General features: G+C 36.5%; 1 protein-coding gene across 1 annotated transcript in view; it reads left to right on the top strand.

Annotated features, from left to right (window-relative positions):
• The window catches only part of LOC108760519 (kinesin-like protein CG14535), a 259,700-nt gene extending 237,589 nt beyond the window's left edge, over positions 1-22,111 (top strand). Inside the window, exons 5-12 of the mRNA XM_018506530.1 lie at positions 98-295; positions 13,394-13,606; positions 13,843-15,483; positions 17,317-17,565; positions 18,181-18,636; positions 18,930-19,202; positions 20,090-20,356; positions 21,451-22,111. Of these exons, the coding sequence (XP_018362032.1) occupies positions 98-295; positions 13,394-13,606; positions 13,843-15,483; positions 17,317-17,565; positions 18,181-18,636; positions 18,930-19,202; positions 20,090-20,356; positions 21,451-21,623 (3,470 nt within the window). The 3' untranslated portion in view covers positions 21,624-22,111. The remainder of the gene's footprint in view (positions 1-97; positions 296-13,393; positions 13,607-13,842; positions 15,484-17,316; positions 17,566-18,180; positions 18,637-18,929; positions 19,203-20,089; positions 20,357-21,450) is intronic.
• Positions 22,112-25,643: the final 3,532 nt, after the last annotated feature.

The following is a 25,643-nucleotide window of genomic DNA, read 5'->3' as shown; positions in this document are numbered from 1 at the left end:
CACTGAATATCACTTCCTCCGACATGATTCCACGTTTAGGTTGCCTGTAATTCGCAAGCATCCGCTATCTTTAACAAATTTCTTCTTTCTAATTTAGGTAAGTCTCATACTATGCTGGGAACTCCGGAGGCTGGCCATACACTGGGCGCAATTCCTTGCGCTATAGCGTGGCTCTTCCGCGGTATTTCGGAACAACGACAGAGAACCGGCGCCAGGTTTAGCGTTAGGGTCAGCTGCGTGGAATTGACCACTGGCCAGCAACAATTGAGGGACCTGCTTGCGGCGCACGCGAACGGTAAGTAATCTTCCCGATAGTCAAAGTATTCACGAATGAAGGAGTCCATACTTTTCGTTTTCCTAACCAATTAATATTATCTATTTATTGTCAATTATCATTAATCACAATAATTATAATAATCGTGTTATGAATACTCATCTGTCATTTTTGCGAAGTTTGGATAAAGTTTAAAAAACTTTTTCTTATACCTTTGTACAAAAATACTTAAAATAAAAATTAATAGATTATATTTCTATACAGAGTTAGGTGCTCAATTCAACAGGAAAAACATGCGTGGGATTATAAAAAAGTAAATATTAAGAAACTACAACAATTCGAATCTATTATACATCGTTCCAATTTATTCGAAATTTTATGCAACTTTGTTAATATAGTTATTCTATCTTATTTGCTGTCTTCGTCAGATTAAATCGCAATCAGACTTGCGCACTTTCTGATTGAAGAAACTTACGTGCTCTAAGAACCATTTGTCAAGAATTATCCCTCTTTTTAAGGGATAAGACGGGAAATGCGGGTCTCAGAAATAGAACCGAATCGGTTCTAATCTCTAGAGTGCGGCTGAAACTTTCTCAAGCGTTTCTGCTTTCCTACGATAGAGAGAGTTTAGCATTTCCCGCAATTAATTCGATGCTTCAAACAATACGGCCATAATCGTTTAGATTAATTAACGCCATGGTAGCGCACGGCACGGTAGATAAATTGTATCATCGCGACGACATTGTACATCCGATATGTAATCCTTGCGCGATAACTCAATTGATTTATAGATCATAATTCTAATCGTATCCAAACACACGAAGAGTCACGTAATCAGAATTAATGCACGCTATACGATGATTGCAGTTATTGACTAATACGCCTGTCTCTCCTGTTGAAGTATTTAAGTCAGAGTGTCAGAGAAACAATTCTATTAAAATAGTAAAGACATAAAGTTCTATGAAAAATATTGTGATTCGAAAAACGATATATTATAGTGAGTGTTCTTTGCACAATAAAGACTACGATACAATCTAGTAAGACGATGCCGTATATAGAATATCTATTTTGCTCTCGAAGAATTGTCAAAAGAACGGTCAAGTGGGCCAAGGGCATCCCTTATATAATACGAAAATAGGAACGTTTCATGGCTGTGATCGAGTTTAAAGACAGAGCACGGCCAGAATCGGAGCTACGTCGCGTATGAAATTTCGCATGGAAATTGCAATAGCTCGCACGTTCCATTTGCCTGATGCGCTCACTCGCCTGAGTCGACCTCCAACGTCTCTGAATTGACGAAAAGCAGTCGTGCGGCCGATGCTCGAAAGCACGGAACGTTGAAATTGTCCTGTCTCGACCGGGAGTGATGCACGAAGGATTCGGCGGTAATATTCAGGAAGTAGGATGAGACTTGCTATTGGCCGCAATTTGGTTTCGTCTTCATGGACGGACGAGTGGACGACTTGGCCCGTAAAATTGAAAGACAGGATTATTTCCTCCTTTTACTTCATGTTGACCACCATCCTATAGCTACCCTATTACTTTTGTTATACGTTCCTTTTTGTGTCGTGCATCTCGAAAGACTCGCGGGACTAATAAAAAGCTATTTCCTTGGAAGATAAACTGTTACGGTGCACTTATGGGAACGATAGTCAAAGATCGTCAAGGATATTGTTCCGAAAATTAACTAGACTGTCTGGAGCATCTTTCCTTCAAAAATAGGGTCTATAAAATACGCGATATCTTTCTGATGTCAAATATTACGAAAATTATAATTTATTTATATAAACTGAATATACAGGTCGAATATATGTTTGTAATTTTTTTCGTATTGTAGATTTCAATATTTTATCAACACACTTCAATTATATTATATTGCTCCCTGATTTTAAAAGTAACACAATTTAAAAAATGTGATTTGCAAGTTATTATCATGAATGAGTTAGGTAAATATTATCTTATCAATTATCAAAAGTGATTTAACTTTTTGAAAAATCGCAAATTAAAAAGGTTTTTGAAGGATTGTGAAATAAAAATGACAAAAATGACATTTTATCATATTAAGAATATATCTTTTTTTCAATATTATTTAATTAATCAATTTTCTGCTAAATTGAACAATTTTTTTTCTCTTTTTCTGAGAAACTCAATTTTTAGAGTGAGGGAGCGATATCATAAAAGAAGTTAAAAAAATGTCAACAAAATTTTTCTAATTAGTTAACATTATTTATATAGTTAAATCTCTTCCGAATATTTTTTTTAATATTAACGTATCCTTACTGTATGTGTTTATGATTCAAAATTTTAGTTTTGTGGCTGCAAATCCAGAAATTTGTCCCATAGATTCGAGCACGGTAAAATCTAATTTTCTACCATGTTACAAAACACTCCTGGGCATTTTACAATCAAGAAAATTAAGACGTTTAATAGTGTAAATTACCGAATGTTTCGGGTACGTGCAATACAGGTATTCCATGTAAAACTCACGTTAGACGAGTCGTTTGAATGCAGACTTAATGATCGCGCCGTGCAGGTTTCCGCATTCCCTTGGTCTCTGCACTAATTAAGATGTGATGAAATTAATTTTCCAGTTTATTAAATAATTAACTCGTATCTATATAGAACTATCTCGACTTCATCTTCCTTCCTTTTCATCTCTCTTTCATCTCATTTTTCTTTTTCTGAATCTTATTCCACATTATTAGTAGTGTAATTAACATTTAAGGAGACCAATCATAAAGGAATTTAAGCGCCTCTTCATCATCCAAAATAATTTTATAATTTTGTACACTTTTATATTTCCAATAATAATATACATATACCTTAAGAAAATATAATGAAATATAATGCAAAACAGATGCAATTTTAATGTTTTAATCCTTACTTTATATTAATATATATATATGTATATATTACTTTTCTCTGCCTTTTTTCTTCCTCTTTTGTATCTTTTTCTACCTCTTTTCATTCTGCGAGGACATTAGTTACGCCAGTGCCGGATGCTGCAAGCGCGTTCTTCGCTCGAGATTTAAATCGAGTAGCGGTACCCTCCAAGTTCGCGTTTCCCCCAGAGAACTTGATAATCCCCGCCCGGTAATTATTTAAAGTTTTCGACGTCTGGATCTTACGCGGGTGCCGCCGACGAAAAGGGGAGTGTCTTCGAGCAAAGGTTTACCTTTGTTACTTCTAACTGTATGCAATGGAATATTTAATTAAGCTTACGCCCTAATGCAATAATTGAGGCAACTTGTGGTGGAATATTTAACACTTAACCAAGCTTAAAACTAGAATAGAGCTACTTCTTCTCACCAAGTGTTATAAATGAATACGTTTGTAAATGAATAACTTGGCTTTCTATTGATTTATATTTGCTGTTATGGTACGCTATTTACACAAAGCTTCCAATATTATTTAAAAAGCGTATTAAATATTAATGTTATAAATATCGGAGAGCTCTTTTTTTCCATTAGTATATGAATTAATAATGTGTAAATGACGAGTTGACCAAATGGTTACTAAAAGCATATTTACTACTTTATTATATTTAATATAAAAATTCATATTAAATTTCAGACAGCTATTAAAAAAAATTATCGTATAGATAATAAATAATTATTATATGGCAGAGAATATCTTTTTACAAAAAACTTTACAGATAACTGTTCCATCACATTATTAATTATTAAATAACGTAATTATTTTATGACATCCGAGAGTTACTTGCAATTGAGCCAAATATTTACAACAACGTGGAATAAATAATAAATACGCCAATGTGAATATGTATGTATTGATCGGCTATACACATAAGCATGAGAGGAAACCGATAATATACATTCGTGTAAATATATTATAATTCAATATCAGTCCGCGGTATCTACATAAAAATGATTTTCTCTCATATGACAACAAAATAATATCGTGTGAGTGTCTCGTCGTATACATATAAATTATATTATTAGCCAGAGTATATAAATTGTTTTCACGTGCAGCAAAATAGTAGTGTGGACAAAGTTCAGAGTTATTTTTAATTATTACTTTTTTATTATCACTACATTAAAAATATACAATTACAATGCATGATTTAGTATCAATGATAAAAATATGTACAGTAACGCTCAATAATTATCTTGATAAAGGAATTTTTCGAAATGCTTTCATTTATAACGCTCCATTCATAAATTAATTAAGTACTTAAACGAAGATAGCTTTTATAATATCAATATGTTATAATAGAAAATTAAAGGTGTATTATTTTTTATAAGACTGGAAAAAATATAAATCCAATTTAAACAGATTTAAAAGTATTTAGATAAAATATTAACTAAATAAATGTTTTTCTTTATATAGATAAATATTTTTACTTGAATATTGTTTTAATACTCCGTCAACATATCCTTTTACATTAATTACTATTCTTTGATATTGAATCAATTAATTTAATCAAAAAGTGTATTTTTGTTCATTTTTTGCTTAAACTTTAACTCTTTTGATACAAAGGGTGACTTAATTGTATGTTGGTCCGATTCGCTATATGATTAGATTTGTCTCAGATTATTTTATAAAAACTGAAAATAAAAAAGTATAATAAGATTTAAATATATAATGATAGCTGACAAATTTGATTTACAATTAGCATAAATTATTAAAAATACTCCATTATTTTTTATTTAAATCCTTTCTCTTAATGAAAAGACTGCTAATATCTAACAATTTATGCACTGAAAGAGATAAACCTTGAATCACTCTATATTCCCGTACAGTGAACAGAGGATTCCCTCGAAATGTATTCATTTTAATCGGCCGTATGCATATTAACCGAATGGTACGGCTAGCCAAACAAGAGAATCGGGAATATTTCCCGCCTATTTCTCTCCATCCTTTCTCGCTTATAACGAGAGAAGGCTGGTGATAATTCTCACCATCCGTTATTGTTTTATATATTTCTCCCACGTATCGGTCTCACGAAGATAAGGAAGAGAATTGAGAATAATAGGGAAGAAACAAAACGTCCCCCACGCACAACTTTTAACGTGTATAAAAGCAAAGAGAACGAAAAAAAAACGCAAAAAATGCAAGGATGAATTGAAGGGAAGAAAAGTCGAATAGAAGACGCGACGCGAGACACGAGAAACTTGTCGCGCGTTTTGCATTCCGTGCCTTTTCGATTACACAGCATAAAATGTATACACAAATACTCTCTTTACTGTGACTTGAAATGAAAAATCACTGTCGACTCAACATGCGACCGATTTGTTCCGAAAAAAGAGTACGCGAAGTAGTTTTTTTGATAGACATAAACGAAGATTGTATAAAAAAATTATTTCAGAAACAAATAGTAATATAAATATTCCTTATATAGATACTATAATATAATAAAAATACTATCTACAACCTCGATGAGAAAAAACATGAAGATGATTCTTCATGTATATAAAGACTATTAAAAATCCCTCAACTAATTTAATAATTAATTTTCTTATTTTAACAATCTTGAATTAAAAACTCTTTATATCTCAAAAAATATCATGTTTTTGGCAATGCTAGGGAGTTAGTATGAAAAATCAACCGAGGTTCAGACTATATTCATCACTAAGCCGACTATCGTTCCGTAAACGATTACACGAATTGTTTGTTAATATTCAATTTGGCTGCTAACCATCGTCGATAGAAATACTCACAATACCAATAACCGCGATACCACATCGACTCGATAGCACAGAAAGTATAGAGCAGCTCGATAAACTATCAACGTTGCCACACGTCCCTTGTTTCCTGGATTTCGATCAAACGGTTTCTAAAGCTATGAATAACAATGACGATGTCCATAGCAGGGCGATATGTCATAAATCGGTATAAATGTAACTAATTACACATTCATTCTCTGTCTCTCTGCTCCCAATTAATTTTCTACTAAATTATTCGATAAACGTTGAAATTAATTTTTTTTAATTATCCCGTTGCTAAAAATATTTATCCTTATATCTGTTCTTTTTATTGCACACAATAATTTATGAATGATCGGTAGAATGATAAAAAATACATACACCTATAATTATTCATATTACATTTCGATAATAATTAAATAGTAATTTGATTTGTAATAATTCATGCTTTATTATTTTCAAACTAAATTTTTTAATTCATTAAAGTTTAATTACATCCCAAAGTTACAATTCTATCAATGATAAAGTTAATATCATTGCAATCGCAATTGGCGGTTTGCCATGTACTTGAGTCACAAAAGGTGGGCGCCGTTAAAGTGCCGAGTGGCAGAGCAGAAAGGCGTGTCGTTCCCAAAATGGTCGTAAGTTTTCCTTCCCCACGGAGAAGTCGACTACGGTCCATTGCCCAGTACCATTCACTAGGAAGCCACCCGGTACATAAGACGATGGCTTTCTTTAATTGCTCACTACGAAATAGATCCGGCAGTCTACCCCCTCGTAAAAGTTATGAGAACGCCTTCAGTGAATTATCTCACGACGGAAAAAGATACTTACGTTTTTGGCAATTGTTAAACATGCTAGATATTGATATAAATGTTTAGTTTATGAAAAAAATGAAAATTTTATAATAGTTAAAACGAATTAAAACGTGCAGTACGCACAAGATGGAATAACACAGGTTGGCCTTAGAAAAATTGGAACGGAAATAAAAACGAAAATAGAAAATAAATAAACTTTTAACAAAATATCCAACTGTGAATATGACGAATAAATAGAGTAAGCTTGGAACTATGCTGTTGATTTTTCAAAGGAAGAAGCGATAAATTCGCGGCGGTGCATTAAATTAAAAGTGTAGTTTACATTAAAAGTTTTCTCGACGAGACTTCCCGCAGGCAGGAAAAAAAAGTTAGCGACTAAACGAGCACTTCCCCATGTGCATTACAGTAAAAACTGTTTTACGAAAATGAAAAATATGTTTCCATAAAAGAACCAATCATGTCTGTCCGGAGAAAAATGTTTCTTCGAAATCCCTTACACGTCATTTCATTTCGATGACAAATGATAATTTGCCTATTAATTCCGGTCTCTTTTACTTTCGTAGCGAAATCACGTTGAACTTTCGTCATTCCTTTCACATCGCTCTCATATCCGCGTCATTCATCTACGATGCCCGGAAAGGGTTTAGTAACACTTATTTCGACAAATGTAGTCCTTCGCCACTCCGAATGAACGCCAACTTCTACTTTAATACGTGAGAGAGATCAGAAGGTTTGTTAATTTTCTTCTGTTCTTCCTTCGCCTTCTCTTCTCCGTTGCCAAAAGACTCACGATATTGACCTATACGTGAACATACTTGGTGTCTTGCGAATCAGGCATTGCCTTATTCCGCGCAAGCACGAGAAGCTTTTCATACAGTCGATATATCAATCTTGACACTTTCGGAAAAGACGGCCGTGGCGTGTCTCTGTAATGCATTCTTACATAGTGAAAAGTGAACGAAGAAATAAGAATACACTGAGTGATGTATGATACTTTAACGTTAAACATATTCTTCAAGTTATCATCTGTCGAATATTAGGTACTAAACAACGTTATGTATTCCTACCTGATCTGTTATCCATGCATTTTATATTCTCACATGACAGGTGTTACATATATGTATATACCGTGAACTACTCGCGAGTAATATGATAAACTGCAATTAAATTAAAATTATTATAAACATTAATTTCCCCGGAACCATATTGTATAATACAAATTCTATATTCCGTATCCTTGAAGGGAGATCTTAGGGAACTCGTACTAGTAGTACCTCCACTTCGATTGATTTATATTTCAAAGATTGATAGTGAATATCAAATGAATATCAAAGGCATTTAAAACAATGGTAATATATATTTAGCGTAGCCTTTTTACTAAGAGATTATTTGATCATATTTGTATTCTAATAATCTCGAACTCACTGTTTGTGCGGGCTCTGACGCTTTATAGTGAAAGGATTAACATTGTCCAATAAGTTCTGAATTCCGACGCAATATCGACCGTCTGTAATAATGATGCAAGCGAATGAAACTGTCCCAAAGGGCTCTGATTCATAACGATACGTCATGCGTGCTCGGGGCGAGAAAGTTCTCGTGGAAATATTGCGGAACTCGGGAAACAAGTCGCGTAGCAAGGCGCAGCCGGCCGTCCGGAAAGGCGAAACAGATTTCCTTTACTGCCCTTATGCCCCAGCGACGACGAGGACTGTTACGATCGAAGGGATTCGGGCTTGGAAAACTGTATTCGAAACGCGTCGAAAAACGATTTATTCCGAGAGAGGGTGGAAGCGCTTCCTTTCTCGAACCCCCCGCGACGCCACGAACGGCCGTAACAATTGCTCTAAGCTGAAACCGCATCCATTACGCGTCTCCGTGCCAAGATGAAGGTGCTTCTCGCAGATCACTTTTCTTTGTCACATTTCGTTCTTCGTTTTCCCCGTTGCGAGCTTCACGTTGTAACTGTCGACGTCGTGGACTCGTCGTCGCCTCCTTCTTCGCGGTACTTCTGCACCACAGGGCACAGATGCCGGTAATATTACATCCTCCGGTCCCTTTTATGGATATTGCTGTGCCGCTTCTGTACCGTACTTCTACGCTCCGTGTCTGTGTGAATTATTATACACGAGCGATGTATACACGCACCACATATATCCGTATAACGTCGGCTAGACCGGCCCGTCGGCCTTATTATTACCTCGATGTGTAGCCTGTCGTGAATTTTGGGGTATCATGTCTCTCTCCCCCCCCCCTCCTCCCCTCAGTTGCGAAGTTTAAGCTTTGTTTCGGAGTCGTTTATGTCGACCCTCGGTCAAAGAATCAGAAAATTTATATGAGATCAAGGTTGTATATAATACCGTATAATAATAAAATGCCATTCTATAAATCTGTCATTGACACATTTTTATATACTGATTATTTATTTAAAATTATTGAATAATAATATTGTATTGAAGAAGTTAATCTTTCGTTATCACTTTTTCTTTCTTAAATAAAGATATAAAAAGTATATTATATATGTCCAATCAGGGTTGGGTAAGTTAACTTTTTTTTAAACTAAATAAAATGTAACTAAGTTATGTTAAAATTAATTAACTTTTAAACTTAACTTTTAACTTTTTAACCTACCACTACCCACTCTGTGTCCAATAATGTGGTTTCATAAATTATTTTTATATTTTATTTCTGACTCTTTTCAACGTTTATTATAAGTCAAAACGTTTTTTTTTATATATTTTAATGTTGAAAAATTAGTTTTAATCTTTTTTTTTTCTTCTTTTGATTTTGTTGTTAATAGATTAGTTTTATCTCTTGATTTAATTATTGGCTCAGTTTTAACATCCTATTATATTGCTTAGCAATTTTGAGCTAGAAAATTGATAATATTATATAAAAAAAAATTGTTGCGTATATATAATTGTATGAGTTTGAAAAATTTCCCGTGTCAAACTAATAATAGGAATACTTATCGTATCGATATAGAAAATTCATTCCCATTATTAAACTTCCGTTACATAACTATTAAACGCAATAAAGTAGTGTGCTTACTACTTTAACAATTATCAACTTTCTTCCATTCTTTATCACAACGACTTAATATCCGCCAGTAAAACCGCGAACTTATTCGGGCTACTTCACGCGCCTCATAAATATTAATACCTCCCTTAATCCGGATTCTTACGAAGTCCCGCGAAGTCTAGCGCTATCACTCACTTTCGCGCCTCTATTATTAAGGGCTTTTGGTATACGGGATCCGTGGAATTATCTAAATTTCTACAACACAAGGCACGCACTATCGTCGATCTACGTCGAATATTCCGATGTCGCTCCTCTCTCCTTCCCCTTCGCTTACGCTTTCGTCGGATACGCCTCGTCGAATTTCATTATCGAACATCTACTACGGTTAAGTTGGTTCCTCGGGACTTCGCAAATTACGGAAATCAAGGAGGCTCCGGTAAGTCTAGAGGATACTCCCGCTTCCTGATTTCGCGCGCGCTCCTTGTTTCCTCATCGCACGCTCAACTGCTCGACGAAGCAACTAGCTCAAGCTGTATCTCTGATCGTCTAATATGATCGGAAATAGTCGAAATCAATCGGTCGATGACTTGACGGAAGCTCGCGTGGAACTCGCTCGCTTGGTGCGATGCTCGTGCAGGCCATTTCCTCGGTGCGGTATAAAGGAACGGTAAAAGGTTTCCGGCAGGATCAAATGTAAAAAGTCGCAGACGGCCTGGCGGAAATAAACTGTGACGTACCGTCGTCGCGCACCGTTCTTATCCTTTAACATCGTTCCTTTGCGTCCATTACGTGTTATATGTAGGAGGCTGGTAGTAGGAGACCTCGCGCCTCGGTAGTAAAAGGCTAATTGGCAATTTACGAAGGTGGGTGGGGTTATCCAAACATCGTATAAACGCCGTATAAATGCCATATAAACGACGTCCAGTGCGTCAATCGTAGCATCCCGAGTGCATAAGAGACGATCACGTAAAAATACACGCGCGGATAGTACAGACCGTCGGTGAGATCTGAGGTGAAGTAATTTCGTACAGACGAATGTGCACCGGTTCTAGATATAAAGCTAGGTAGGCACTCGAGAAGCATTACTCGAATTAAATTTTCGCGTCCGTCCGGGCACCTTTATGGTGCCCTCTTGCGTCTCGCGAACATGAAAGGAGCGTATTGTCAAACATCATGCTCTTAACAATATTTACCTTCCTTTCAGATATTTTTCAGGTAAACTTTGTAGCTACGAAACGCGCACTTATATACGAGAATTTTGAAATGTTACTTAAATTTTTGTATTATTTAAATTTGCTGCGCATGGAATTTTCATATTGAAATTTTCATATTTAAATATTACATGGAATTTTTATATTGTTCTGCCAGAAAATAATTCCGCACGGTAAAAATGTAATAGCGTTTTCGTTCACTTTCATCCAAGAGACTTTCCCATCTTATAGAGTGTGGGCGTTTCCTGATCAAAAATCCGCATGAATTCGCTATCGCAACTTTTTACGAGCATTCTTATAGATCGCTACGAATTCCGGTGCAACGGCGCGAAGAAATCCTTAGTCTGCATTTTCAATCCACCCTCGCACGTGGGACATACAGTCTCAAATATTCCTACGCGAAAAACGACGTGAAAGCGTACGATACGAGTGACATATTTGTGACTGCCTCTTTCTTTCCTTTGTTTCATATTTTATGGTTTGAGTCGTTTGAGACATCTTCCCAGTGCAACGAAAGAATTTTCGTGCGCATAAATATCGATTCCAATATTTACTATTTATTTTAGTTTTATACACAATCATTATTACATGTTTCTATACATTTAAAATATCTTGACAAATCCAATTGACAAATTACAAATAAAAAAGATAAACCATTCCATATTTTCTATATAAAAATACGGAAAGAACGATTTTGTTAAAATATATTTTAAAATTTAGCTAGATATATAGATACATAGATTTAAAAATAATTTTGTTGATATCAAAATTATTATTTAGGACATTGAAACATGATGTGTAATACTACAAAAAGTTTTGACATTTTGACAACCAGCTTGAGCTGGTTGTAAAAATATCTTACATAACTTTTGCTCAACAAAATTATTTTCAGATCTATTTCTAGTTAAATTTTTAGATACTTCAGTAAAACCATTTTCTTTCTATGGGTATAAGAGACAATCCACGACACTCGCTTATGATTTCCTTATTTATATTCAAATATAATTTTATTATTTTGCAACGGCGATTGCGACATTAATTTTCATGTTCAAATAACTAACAGCTTCCTTCGGATCTCCTTAGAACTCTTTATCCGTGTAACTATCCTCTTAACCGTCTTTCCCCGTCCGCTGTTTTACGACCAGACTGTTTTATTCGCACGACGAAGCAACAATACGAAGATTGCTTTGTTTGATTCGACCACCTGATCCACAGACCCGTATCTCACCCACCTTGTAATTGCCCTTTTACGTTGATCACTATTTACAGTTATGTCTCGCACTACGTTGATTATTTTTACATAGGCTCGCCTATCCACCGTCTCCAACGTGTATACAGAACGTGTGATAAAGCACGATAGCGAAACGTAGGTATCTCTTGCGACATATCCTCCAACGTTTTATCGACGTCGTAATTCAGGACGAGGCATCCCGTGGATACCTCGAGTCCCACTTCGACCGATTTACAGCTCCAGCTAGTGCACACCTGCATCTCGATTCTAGTGTCGTCCTATCTTTTGCGGATATTATTTTTCCGCAAAATAATGGAATCAAATAAACGAAGAACGTGTTAGGAAGTTTACGTGAACTCGGGACAATACGCGCATGATACAAAATCTATTACATGATATAAATCATCTATTTGAAGTGTTAGGAAGCTTGGCTTTTGTCATTTCTTTATGATTGAAATATTATAGATAACTAATCTCATGTCTTATCGCTAATATAAGAAGACAAAATAGAGATGGATGCATATACAGGGTGTTTGTGAATTAGTGGTACAATCAGGAAGGGATGATTCTATATGAAAAAGTAAGTTGAAAAAGTAAAATAAAATTTGTTCATATGTAAGGCTTTGTTCTAGAAAAAAATCGATTTCAAATATTTGTTGTCGGGTACCCATTTAAGTGATAAATTAAAATACCAGAACATATTCATAAAAATTTACTTTTGAAAAGCTTGCCTACAGCAAGATTTATTAAATCAAGACATAGTTAAGTGTACATGTACCCGGCGAATATTTAAAATAGATTTTTTTGAAAATAAAGTTTCATATAAAACCAATTTATTCTACGTTTTTAACCTTTTTTCATGTAGAATCATGCTCTTCCCTGTTGAACTAGCAGTTCAACATTCTATATAATGAAACATATTTATATATTACAATGTTATAAGTAAAACATAATGAAATATTGAAAATTGGATCGCATTAACTTGAAGAATTTCCGATACGCAACAACAATGCGAAAATAAAATTGCGCTCGCGACAGATGCGAGGTATTGTTATTACGTAAGGGAATTCCTTGTGAAACTTGCACCGTATCTTCTCCGCGATGTATTATATTATGTGAAATACCGAAAACGCCAGATAAACGTTATGTAACACCGGCGGTCCTTTTATTCCCAGACTCGGAACAATCGCCGGCCGTGTACCTCAGAGACGATCCGTTGTTTGGTACCCTTCAATTGCAGCAGCACAGCGAGCTCCGCGCGCCGACGGCGGAACGCGCGGCATTCTACCTCGACGCAGCGGTTGCCGGCCGTCAACGAGAGGACGGCGACGCACATATGCTCTATACGTTACACGTCTACCAGTACAGCGTTGCCGGCAAGGGTGGAGGTAAATAATTCTATCTCGAAATCGCTATTCCACTTTCCGTCCGAAGGCAGAAACGTATACCGTGGAAAAGAGATTACTCTGTATTACTCTGCAGCATCTCAAACGCTGATTACATGCATTTCCCTTCGCTATTTCGGAGTTCAAGTATACATGATATTCGCGTCGTTATTTTCTCGCGTTCCTCTCGCTTTATACGATGATACATTCAAAATAAACGCTGTTTCTCGACTGTGCAGTTGCCGGTGGCAGAAGCCGGTTGCACTTGATGGATCTGGGAAACTCGGATCGCGGGAAATCCTCGGGCGGAATTCCTCTCTCCGGTCTGGGTAACATTCTGCTTGCGATTTTCAATGGCCAGAAGCACTTACCCTACAAGGAACACAAGCTAACCCAATTGCTGAAAGAGTGCCTCGGCTCTCTGACTTGTCATGCGGCTATGATAGCTCACGTGTCACCCAACGCCCAGCACTACACCGAGACATTAACCACTGTTCAACTGGCATCGAGGATCCATCGGATGCGACGCCGGAAGATCAAGTTCGTCGGCAGTAACACGCAGGGAACCGGAAGCGGCGGCAGTTCCGGCGAAGAAGCAGCTCGGCAGAACAGCGAATGCGATCCGAGTTCAAGCGATTTGTCGGCCGACACCGTGATCTATGTTGGGCCGAGCGCTGACGACGCCACTGACGGCGAACATCCACCTGTTTATATACCCAGCTTGAATTCAGGTGATAATCGTTGCGCAATGGGCAGAGTACTTCGAGGTTCCGCCGCCGAAAGACCGAGCAAAATTCCTGAGGAGCGCAGTCCAGCACATAAGCCCTCGAAAGTGGTGAAGACTTTAACGCAGACCGCATCGAAGCAGACCTCACCAGCGCACAGCATAACGCCGAAGGCAAGTCCGGCCAGGAAAAATTCTTCGTCGAAAAATGCTTCGGCATCAAAGGCTAACGATTCACCTAGTAAGGTACCAATAGTAGCGCCTAGTGGTGGATCCGATGAACAGTGGATAGATGGACCGAGGATCTCGAAATCGAAAGTCGCGGAGGCGAGACATATGCTGAAGGAGTCTCATCACAAACGAGAAACATGGATCGACGGACCAATGCAACTGACTGGCGCGCCGGCGTTGCAACTGCACACGCATCAGCACTCCTCCGGTTATGGTTTCATGGACAGTCACAAGAAGAGCATGATCAGAAAATGGGTAGAAAATCAATCGTCCCAAATACAGCGTGCAAAGCACACCACGCCACGACTTGAGTCCTCAAAGATGTCTTCCGGTCAGTTATCCGGTCAGTTCAAGGAGCTGACCCAATTCAAAACCTGTGGCGGTGCGGACGACGACGACACATCGTTGTCCACCGCGGAGAGTGATAGTTTGAAAGCGAACGAGATCGAGGACATAACTGAGAAGCTGAGTGCCAAGCTGAATCTACTTAATGTCAAGTCTAACACAGATTCAGGATTAGATCTGACGGCAAGTCCAGTGATGGATGATAGCATCGAGAAAGGGAAACTTGATCTACCGGATGACGAAGATGATGATGAAGAAATTGTCGTACCTCCTCCATTGCCACTGATTGAACCACTTAGCAACGGAGTCAGCCGAGAGGTATCCATGGAAAGTCTAAATCTGTCGCACAAGGACATTGTTCTACCCTCCAGACACTCGTTATCATCTGAGGACGAAATTTTAGAGATTGTCGAGGTGGAGGACTTGGAGCCAGTACCTATGCAAGACTCGTGTTTACAAGTGACCGAGGAGGACATTGCGCTCTGCATGGGTGAGAATCCGTTGCCCGAAAGCGACCAGGAAGAACATCCTTTAAGGATTCTTAGCCAAGAGAATCTCACCGTGGTATCAACTTTCACAGGTGAGTAAACTTTATTCAATAATCATTATGTTATCAGAAAGAATTCTTCTCACATTTGAGAATTGGATGTCCGACAATTTCTCAAAGTTATCTAATGTGTCAATTTTAGTGGAAAAAAAATGTTATTACATGATATTTAAAAGAATTTTTGAATCTGACTTCTTGTAGATATAAAAAAATGTTTACATTAATAGAAGCTACGCACGAATGTCATACAGATCTCTAAACTAAATTTACACAAAATTAAACGAAATTGCACTTTCAAAATACGTTTCATTTACTTTCATTATAGAGCTCTATTTTGAAGATGCGACTTTTATTCTATGCTGTAAGATTTTTATTTATAAGAAACAGAACACCGCTGCGCTCATTCAGTGGCAATGCCGCGTAATTGCTTACTAATCGCATTTATAAACAGACATAATAAACAGTTTTTTTTAAAAAAACATCTTATGAACGACAATTTGATTTGATTTTTAAAAGATTTTAATGAGATCTTTAAAAAGTCATTTAAAAAAATTTTTCCTTTCAATTAATAATGCTCAATAAGGTTGTATTTCAAAAGAAAATTATTACATGTAATACTCTTTTTCATTGCAAAAGAGTCAATTTTTAATTTTCAAAGATTAAATAGTTTGATTATAATTATAAGTTATAAAAGTAATTTTGAAAGTCACTAAAATAACTTTTGTAAATGTTTTTCTTTCGCGTACAACTACTTTAACTTTCGTTCCGTTGCCCGAAAGCGACCAGGAAGAACATCCTTTAAGGATTCTTAGCCAAGAGAATCTCACCGTGGTATCAACTTTCACAGGTGAGTAAACATTATTCAATAATCATTATGTTATCAGAAAGAATTCTTCTCACATTTGAGAATTGGATGTCCGACAATTTCTCAAAGTTATCTAATGTGTCAATTTTAGTGGAAAAAAAATGTTATTACATGATATTTAAAAGAATTTTTGAATCTGACTTCTTGTAGATATAAAAAAATGTTTACATTAATAGAAGCTACGCACGAATGTCATACAGATCTCTACACAAAATTAAACGAAATTGCACTTTCAAAATACGTTTCATTTACTTTCATTATAGAGCTCTATTTTGAAGATACGACTTTTATTCTATGCTGTAAGATTTTTATTTATAAGAAACACCGCTGCGCTCATTCAGTGGTAATGCCGCGTAATTGCTTACTAATCGCATTTATAAACAGACATAATAAACATTTTTTTTTAAAAAAACATCTTATGAACCACAATTTGATTTGATTTTTAAGAGATTTTAATGAGATCTTTAAAAAGTCATTAAAAAAAATTTTTCCTTTCAATTAATAATGCTCAATAAGGTTGTATTTCAAAAGAAAATTATTACATGTAATACTCTTTTTCATTGCAAAAGAGTCAATTTTTAATTTTCAAAGATTAAATAGTTTGATTATAATTATAAGTTATAAAAGTAATTTTGAAAGTCACTAAAATAACTTTTGTAAATGTTTTTCTTTCGCGTACAACTACTTTAACTTTCGTCCCCTTACGATTGCTTCCGTGGCGAACACTTGAACAAACTTCTATGAAAACTATTCTCCACATCATCGTGAAATTGACTTTTCGACTAGAAGTACGTAATAGGCCATGCGGTAGGAAACAATAATTCACTTCCCTCGAAAAGAGAAACCCCGATGTAATTACACATCGCTGTGTCCGTTCTTCGAACCAAAGTGGACAGCTGCCTAGTATCGTTTTCTTCCATCGTTCTTATCTGGCAGCTTCTACCGCGGCAAAATATGAACCCACGCGAGCAGAAGGTGTGAGACGGAAAAATTATTTCCAGACTCTATGTCGGTGATGTCGGACACGGAGAGATACAGACCGCATTATCCACCGCCGGTCGGCGTGGGTGTTCTACCCAGACCGTACTTCGACCACGAAGACTTTCTCGAGCAAGAGACCAGGCACAAGTTTGATCAGTTGGCCCGTCTTCACGAGCTCTACCAAAGCAAACTCGCGCTTGCCAACGTTTCCAACTCCGTGACTTACCAGAGGGAAAACTCCTCCACCGTCAACGTGCGAGACGCTCCATGTAAGTTTCACGATTGAGTGTTCGGTCAGTCGCGCGGGGGCAAAAAGAAAGACGAAAAAAGAGCCTTTTTCTGTTAACAATGTTCTGTTATCAAATCATCCTGCGGAGACGTTGCCTGTCTATTCACGCGTTACACGGAAAGAAAGATTTTGCTAAAGTATCTAAAAGTTTATTTAGATACAGATGTGAAAAGAAATTGTTTGGTCCATCTAAATAATTACGTAGCAATCTCAAGTAGATGAGCAATGTTGAAAAAGTTTTAACACTCTAGTAACCAGTTTGCGTGTCCTACATAATTATTTTGATGGTTCAATAAAATTATTTTTAAATCTATATCTAGCTAATAGATATATAGGAAACCCAAGAAGCACAAAAAAAAATACGATAATTGATAGTGCTTTTATTCACTGTAGGTCTCTTAATGATTAATAAAATAGATTTAGAAACCCCAAAATACAATTAAATTTCGATAATTCGAATAAAAGATTAAATTCACGATTTGTCGGCTAGGGACGAAAAATCGATTTTATAAGAGTAATTAATTTTAATCAAGGCACTAAAGCCAGTTATTTGCGGTCTACATGCAGTATAACATTAACGCAGGACAAATTCCAGCAGCGACCGTCTTCCGTCCGCCGTCTCGCTGTCAGTCTTTATCCCTTTCGGATGTCTTATTCAACGACAACGCGAGCAATCACGGCAGCATATACAGCGAACCCGCGTACATAGCAGGAAAGCCCGATCAGGAGAAGATCTGCGATAATTGTCGTCAGAGCATGTCTAGGCCCGCCACAGCCTCTTACTGGTACCCCAGTAGCGTCGCTCATCTCGCCAGTCCCAGAAGGTACTGCGGTAAGCTAGGTGACTGCAATATCTCCAGTTTAAGGCATCCGGACGGTGCGTCGAATCCTAATCTAAAGGAGGAGATCGAAAGGATACCTGGAAACGGAGCGTCCGGCTCGGACCCCGAAGAGGAATACATCGAAGCAAAAAAGCTGTTTACGGCTGCCGAGAGATCCGAGAGAACAGTCACGGGGAAGTCCGATATAGAGGAAGATGTGAAAATTCAAGGTACCAATCCAAGATACTTTATGATATTTTTTAAATGTCTTTACATCTTTTATAGATATTTGCAGTTTAATTGGATACATTGCTTCCTTACTTGAAAAGAGACAGAACTTAAAAAAATGTGATTTTTAAATTGTTATAATACTATGAAAAAGTTAGATCGCTGCACGTTTCCTTAGCATCGAGACTATCGTGTTTCTGGAACATTACCCTATCAATATAAACGTCTTTGTATTTCTGTGATGTTAAATACATTAAACTGCAGTACAATTTATTGTATATACTTTGTATTTCAGGTGGTTCACCCTTGCTATCAATGCCATCTCCGGCGCCGTCTTCCGGACGAATGCAACGCAAGATCCTTAGTCTCGGTTCCTCATTCGGACTGAACAAGGAGGGCTCCGATTCCGGCGCGGACACAACGCCACGAGCGGCCAAGTTGTCACCGGCTACATTATCCAGACACCGTGCCGAGAGCTCCGGTTACGATAGTATCGTTAGAGACAGCGAAACGAGCAGTATCGCCAGCGACTCGTCCCGACAGACTGGCGCGTTACAGGAACATCAAGGTAAATGATAAATACCTTCCGACTGTCCATTTTGAAAAAGAATGTACTATTGACATCATACCTACATGAACGATTTTGCTGAAGCATTAAAAAATTTAATTAGATACATATCTGAAAATAATTTGAGTAATAGGACTATCAAAATTATTATGTAGAATATTCAAGCAAAGAGCAATGCTGAAAAGTTTTGATATTCTAGCAATTAGTTTGAGCGTCCTACATAAATAATTATTTTTGTAAAACGTGCATATTCGAAAATAAATAAATTAATTTTTTTAAAATAAAATTAAGACGAAAATCCGACAAAATTGTCTATGTAAAATAAAACGTAGACAATTTCAAAAAAATCCACTTCCTTATATCTTCCTTATATATAATCTATACATACAAGTGCGATCAATCAATTATTCTAATTATGCGCTTTGTATGAAAACCTTGTCGCTCTATCAATTATCATCTTGTTGTAAATTGATGCAAACTCCTTCGTTTTCTACACTTCAAAAAGTATTGGTGTAGGTTTAACATCATGCGGTGTTTATACAATTCTTACCGTGTTGGTGTTGATATAAATATGTTTGAATGTGGATTTAACATATATAGATGTGGATTTAATGCCATGATTTAAAACTCATGGAGTTAAATCTATACCATGTTTATATCAACACCAACATGTTGAGAATTAAATATCACACAGTGTTAAATTCACACCTATTTTTTGAAGTAAACCTGAATTCTACTAATATACGCAAAGGACGAAAGTATTATCGCGAGCCTTCATTTTCCTAAGAAAGAATAACGCAAACCCTCTAAAACAATCCTGCCGTACGATGATTCTCCTCAGGTGGCGCACTGGGGGTTCTAACTTCGACGTTGTGCGGGTGTTTCAGCGGTGGAACAGCGGGCGGCAGGGTGCGGGCCTCGGCGGTCGCGGGCCCACTGCCGGGCTCAACTGGGGCCGCCCGCGGCGTCGGCGATTCTCGCTTATACAGGCGAGGACGTAGACATCCTGGACAGGCGCGCGCGGGTGCGCTCGAACCCACGTGGAACGACATCCAGGATACACAACCTTCGCCTGCGCCAGCGCCTTCTTAGGCTGGAACTACGCGATGCCAAAAGGCGACTCATGGTACCAGACACCCGTTGGGACTACAATCGTAAGTATTCAGCTTCTCATCATATAGAAGATTTAAACAAAAATTTTCGTATAGTTATTTTAAATTTTATTGCATTGCAATATATACTAATTGTTCCGAAATAATTCGTGCTTTAATAATTTATATCGCAATATTTATATAAATAAACGCGTCGCAATATGTGCATAATTGATTTCATTAACACTAGAAGGACTGAATTCGATGACTTCCTAGAAGGACCGTACACTGAAAAAAAAGTCTAGTTATAGCTACCAAATATTGAGGGAAATAGTTTCAACTAAATGTTGAGGTAATATATTACAAAAATTTTCGTATAGTTATTTTAAATTTTATTGCATTGCAATATATACTAATTGTTCCGAAATAATTCGTGCTTTAATAATTTATATCGCAATATTTATATAAATAAACGCGTCGCAATATGTGCATAATTGATTTCATTAACACTAGAAGGACTGAATTCGATGACTCTCCCTAGAAGGACCGTAGAAGCCAATTTTACTCTAAGCGCATTTTTTTCGTAAATAATAAACAGAAAAAAACGTATAAATAATTATATTTAACGTTTTAATAATAATATCATTAATTTTTATTAAACATTTAAAGTCATAAATTTGTAAACAAAATCGTAAAATACATGAAAATGCAATATTAAATATAAGGGAGTCAAAGCTCCAATGGTTCTTCTAATTAAACAATTAAATAAAAATTCAAGCGTTTTTATATATAATTGAAAATTCTTTTAACCAAAATTAAAACATGAAAAGTGATGAAAAGTTACAAAAGGATATCACATCATATTTGGAAGCAATGTTGAAAGAAGTTACAGCAGTTTGAATTTCATAAAATTGGCTGCTTCGATCTTTCAGTGTTAATTAATTTTTATAATATTTAACTTTTAACTTTTCATGTGTTTGAATAACTTTGATTGATCACATTCGAATAGCGTTTTATACACATTTATGTATAAAATTGTACAAAGTCAAACAAAACTTAGAAACAATAATAAATTAAAATAGAAAGTCAAGAGAAACTTATGACACAAATGTATTTAAATGCAATCACATATATTTCATTGTTTGTTTCAAAAATAGTGTACGTGGAGGACAGTATGGACTGGCGGGATCCGTCATTTTTGGAGGCACTAATGGCTGAGACATGTATTTTACAAAAGAGGGTAGAGGCCTGTAAAAGCCACGTTCTTCTGGTCACTTGCTTCGATTCCTGCCCTCAAGAATCGACATCGGCCGAGATTAAGATCACCTAACGTAGACTCAGATCAGCACGCATGACCGCGTGTTGATCACCAATCCCGCCCACCTACCTACGAATTTAATCGTTGAAACGAGACGAGCGAGGTCGCCGAATAGGATGAAATAAAATTAGCAGATAATGACGTCGATGTCGCTCGACTCCGTCCAATAGTTGTTAATGATATATTGTGGTATCGTCATCGTCATCGTACGTCGTCACTATTGTTAAGTCTAAAACGGTACTAGGAAGATTTTAATAAAGAGGGAGCTAAAGTAAAAGTTTTACCGAAGTATCGCACACGTACACGCACACGCACGTGTCTTATCGAAGTTATATTATGGAGTTATAACGAAAAGTGTATTCGTGTTAGAGATTTCGCGGTTGCTTCAGTTTCAACGATGTTTCTCAGGATGCTGAACAAAGATATTAGATAATTTTCGCGGTTGTTGCAATAGCGGAACGAGTCTAAGTTTCAAACGCGATGTTTACGCCGTTATATGGCATCAATGGTTTAACGTGAGAAGTTGGTGCTTTGTTCTTATGTCTATTATTCATCAGAGTTATTTAAAACTCCCGCTGCCATTTTTTATGCCATTAATAAATTATAAGAAAGAGATATTTCTGATCTAAAGACTGTTGGCCAATCGGCCGAACCACATATTTATCGGGAACAGCGACAAATAGAACGGATAAAGATGCGCATAAACTTCTATTGTCGTGGTAGACTAGAAATATTCATGTCAATCCAAAACAATACGACATGCGTTGATATTCATAATCATATCGATCGATAATAAAAATCGACCACGGATTAAAAGACAGTTGAGTAGAAATCGAGGAAGCCAATCATGAACGATTGTAAATCATATATGGTTATTCGAGCAGTCTCGATTACACATATCGATAATTGAGATTGGCCATGATTTGGACAGTAATCATGATTAAATTTTGTATATTATCGTTAGGGCTATGATTCCGAAAGGAAGAAGAGATTAAATGGCGTTGGTTAATCTGAGTTGCTAATGAAAATCACTCACGATGACGGATATTAAGATATTAGAAGTAGATGCAAATTTGTTCATGGGAAAATCGAGCTTCGGTTTTGAGGTGAAGCCAAATGAAAACAACGCACTGCCAAAAAAGTGCAAAAAAGACCTTTTATACGAAGTAACAAACAATCGATAAACGAAACGCGCCGTACGTAATGTATCTAATGCACGCACGTTAATTCATGGTATTATCGTAGCTTTAATCGTTATCAGCAGTTACCGCACTTCGTAGGGTTCCGTAACTCACTTAAGAAAGATGCAACAGAGAATATGTCAGAGGAAGAGAGAGGCGAGAGAGAGAGAGAGAGAGAGAGAGAGAGAGAGAGAGTGTGACAGAATGAGTGAGAGAAAAAAAGAACGTGCGCACGAAAGATAAGAAGGAAAAGAAATGCGAGAGTCTAAATCGTAAACCGTTTCTAATCGTAAGAGACGTTTGGTTCGAACGAATGCTATTGAAACTTGACGAGAAAAGGCGGAAAGGGAGCAAGGAACGAGCACCCGAAATCTCGATTTCAACATGAGAATGCGAAGAGAGAACGCGGATAGGATATAAGCACAGGCGAGGATGAGACCGGGGAGAATGAAAATAGATGGGATGAAAATAAATCGGTATGGGCGTAATGCGAGAGGCAGAAATAGAGGTATTCTAGTTTTCCGATGCGAGTCGTGGTGGACGACGACCAATATCGATGAAAAACCACCCATTTTTCTCGTTCCGAACTGTTATACCTTGAGGTTCGTTTATGCATGATACATACGTATATGTATATGAATATATAAGCGCACATACATACAGACATACACAAACACACACACACACATACACACACATACACACACAATGGAAACTGTACTAAATGAGCAACACGCGACTAATCGTCACACGTACACGCAGATCCGTATTTGCATTCCATGTTTAGCATTAATGCAGGTATCTGATATTGGATTTTTGTTGATTACTTCTAATATTATAATTTTAAGAGTGAAAATCGCGACCTATATGTTGTTATGGATTGTAAATTTATTAAAGCCGCATTAGTGTTAAATATGAGATATAGATGCGGACCAAAAGCACGAACGTCATTTTTTTTCACGGACAAATGGAATGACGTCACATTACTGAGCGACAAATTCGTATTCTACGGATGGAAAATAACGAGATAAGTGATGCTAATTAAAAAGATTCTGTGTGCTCGTGTGTCACTTGACGACCAAAGACGTGAGTTTGCTGCCAAAATCGTCGTCATTGGCTGCGTTCAGCAGAGAAAGCAGCTTTGCAACTATTGTAAAATTCTTGAATATGATTGGTTTATACATTTAGATCCAATGAGAAACTAAGGGCAAGACCAATCATATTGAAGAATTTTACAACAATTGTAAAGCTGCTTTCTCTGCTGAACGCAGCCATAGCTTTCTGTTGATTCCTTCTGTTGAGAGTAAATGCCCGATATATTGTTGAACGGATTGTTTATCACGAAAGATCATATATAGTTGACGATTTTTCGTGCTAATCAATTATTCGAATTGTCGCGCGATCGACTACGATAATTGTGTATCATTAAAAATGTAATATTTTATTAGTGTCTGTTTTTTAACAAGAATTATATCCAAGAAATGAATCATTTCCATCTTCTCGAATGTCGGAAAACTATCTTTGTCGTTCACCGCGTAAAACATTTAAATTCGTGCATATGATGTTTATTTATCTATCGTCGCGTGTCTGAATTCAGTCTGAATTAAAAGCATTGCCAAGAGCATGTCAATCCATCTACCGTGAATACAGCAGTAATAATAACGAATTATAGTAATAGTAATTATTAATTGTAACTAGCGATCTACTTCCACTTTCCATTGGAAAAACACGCGTCTCTGTATCATAGTACTTGTATTATATTTATATTTTATATGTACAAATTAGTCATATAATTTCTTGTAATAAAGATCAATTTACAACGTGTATCCTGAATCATCTTTTGTCCCATTTATCCCTGCTATAAATACGAAATTTATTACGAAATTAATTTATATGGTATTTATTATACGAAATACTCGTATAATAAATTTCAACGTAGAAATACGATGGCAGTTATTTTTTCTTTTTGATTCACTTGCAAAAAAATATAACAAAAAAATATACGTAACTTCATAATGTAATATGACGGATCTGCCATCTCAATTCATTTTTTTTTTAATGTGACTTACGTCACTACCGCAATAACATCTCACATATCGTCAAATGAATTAGCGCTGGAAAGAGAGTCGACCCTGACGAATTCCTGAGACAATTTATTGGGACGTTCTAGGCCGGGACGCAATTCTCGGCCGGCGTATGCGAATGTAGGTCCACCTCCATTTGTCTGTCGACGTTGATACTTTGTTTCACAATGCACGGCTGCACGCGACTTCGCACAGAAAACGACCACGACGTTCAAGATGAATCGCGTACCGTCTCTTGGAGAAATTACGTGACGGATGAGCGAGCATAATAATGCAATACGGATGAAAGACGAGCAGCTCTATCAAAATTCAATGCGACTTTTAAACATCAATTTGCCTTATAATAGACGGTGGGCAACAAGCCAATCGATTATTGTAATAGTAATTGCATTTTTTAAATAATAATAAAATTAGGACGATATATAGTGAGCAAATAATTCTACCATTCACAATTACGTTTCCACAAACTTACATTGTAATTAATTACATTTAAAAAATCGAATTACAATTAAAATACCTAAACAATAATATATCTTATAAATAAAAAAAGGTTAAAGATTTATGACATTGTTCGATGTGAAAAGACAATATATTTGAAATGCAACGGAATGCTTGAAAATCACTGCGTCAATATAATGTTAGCCAATTTAGTCGCGGGATAAGTAACCTTCCATCCCATTTATGCTTATCATAGATAAAATACTATTATGGTCACAATTAAAGACTTAAAATCGGTGCGCTGATTACAATATATGAATCGCGTAATC

The sequence above is a fragment of the Trachymyrmex cornetzi genome, unplaced genomic scaffold, assembly GCF_001594075.2.
Source record: "Trachymyrmex cornetzi isolate Tcor2-1 unplaced genomic scaffold, Tcor1.1 scaffold225, whole genome shotgun sequence".
In the NCBI taxonomy this organism is placed as follows: domain Eukaryota; kingdom Metazoa; phylum Arthropoda; class Insecta; order Hymenoptera; family Formicidae; genus Trachymyrmex; species Trachymyrmex cornetzi.
This window is presented reverse-complemented; position numbering and strand designations above follow the sequence as displayed.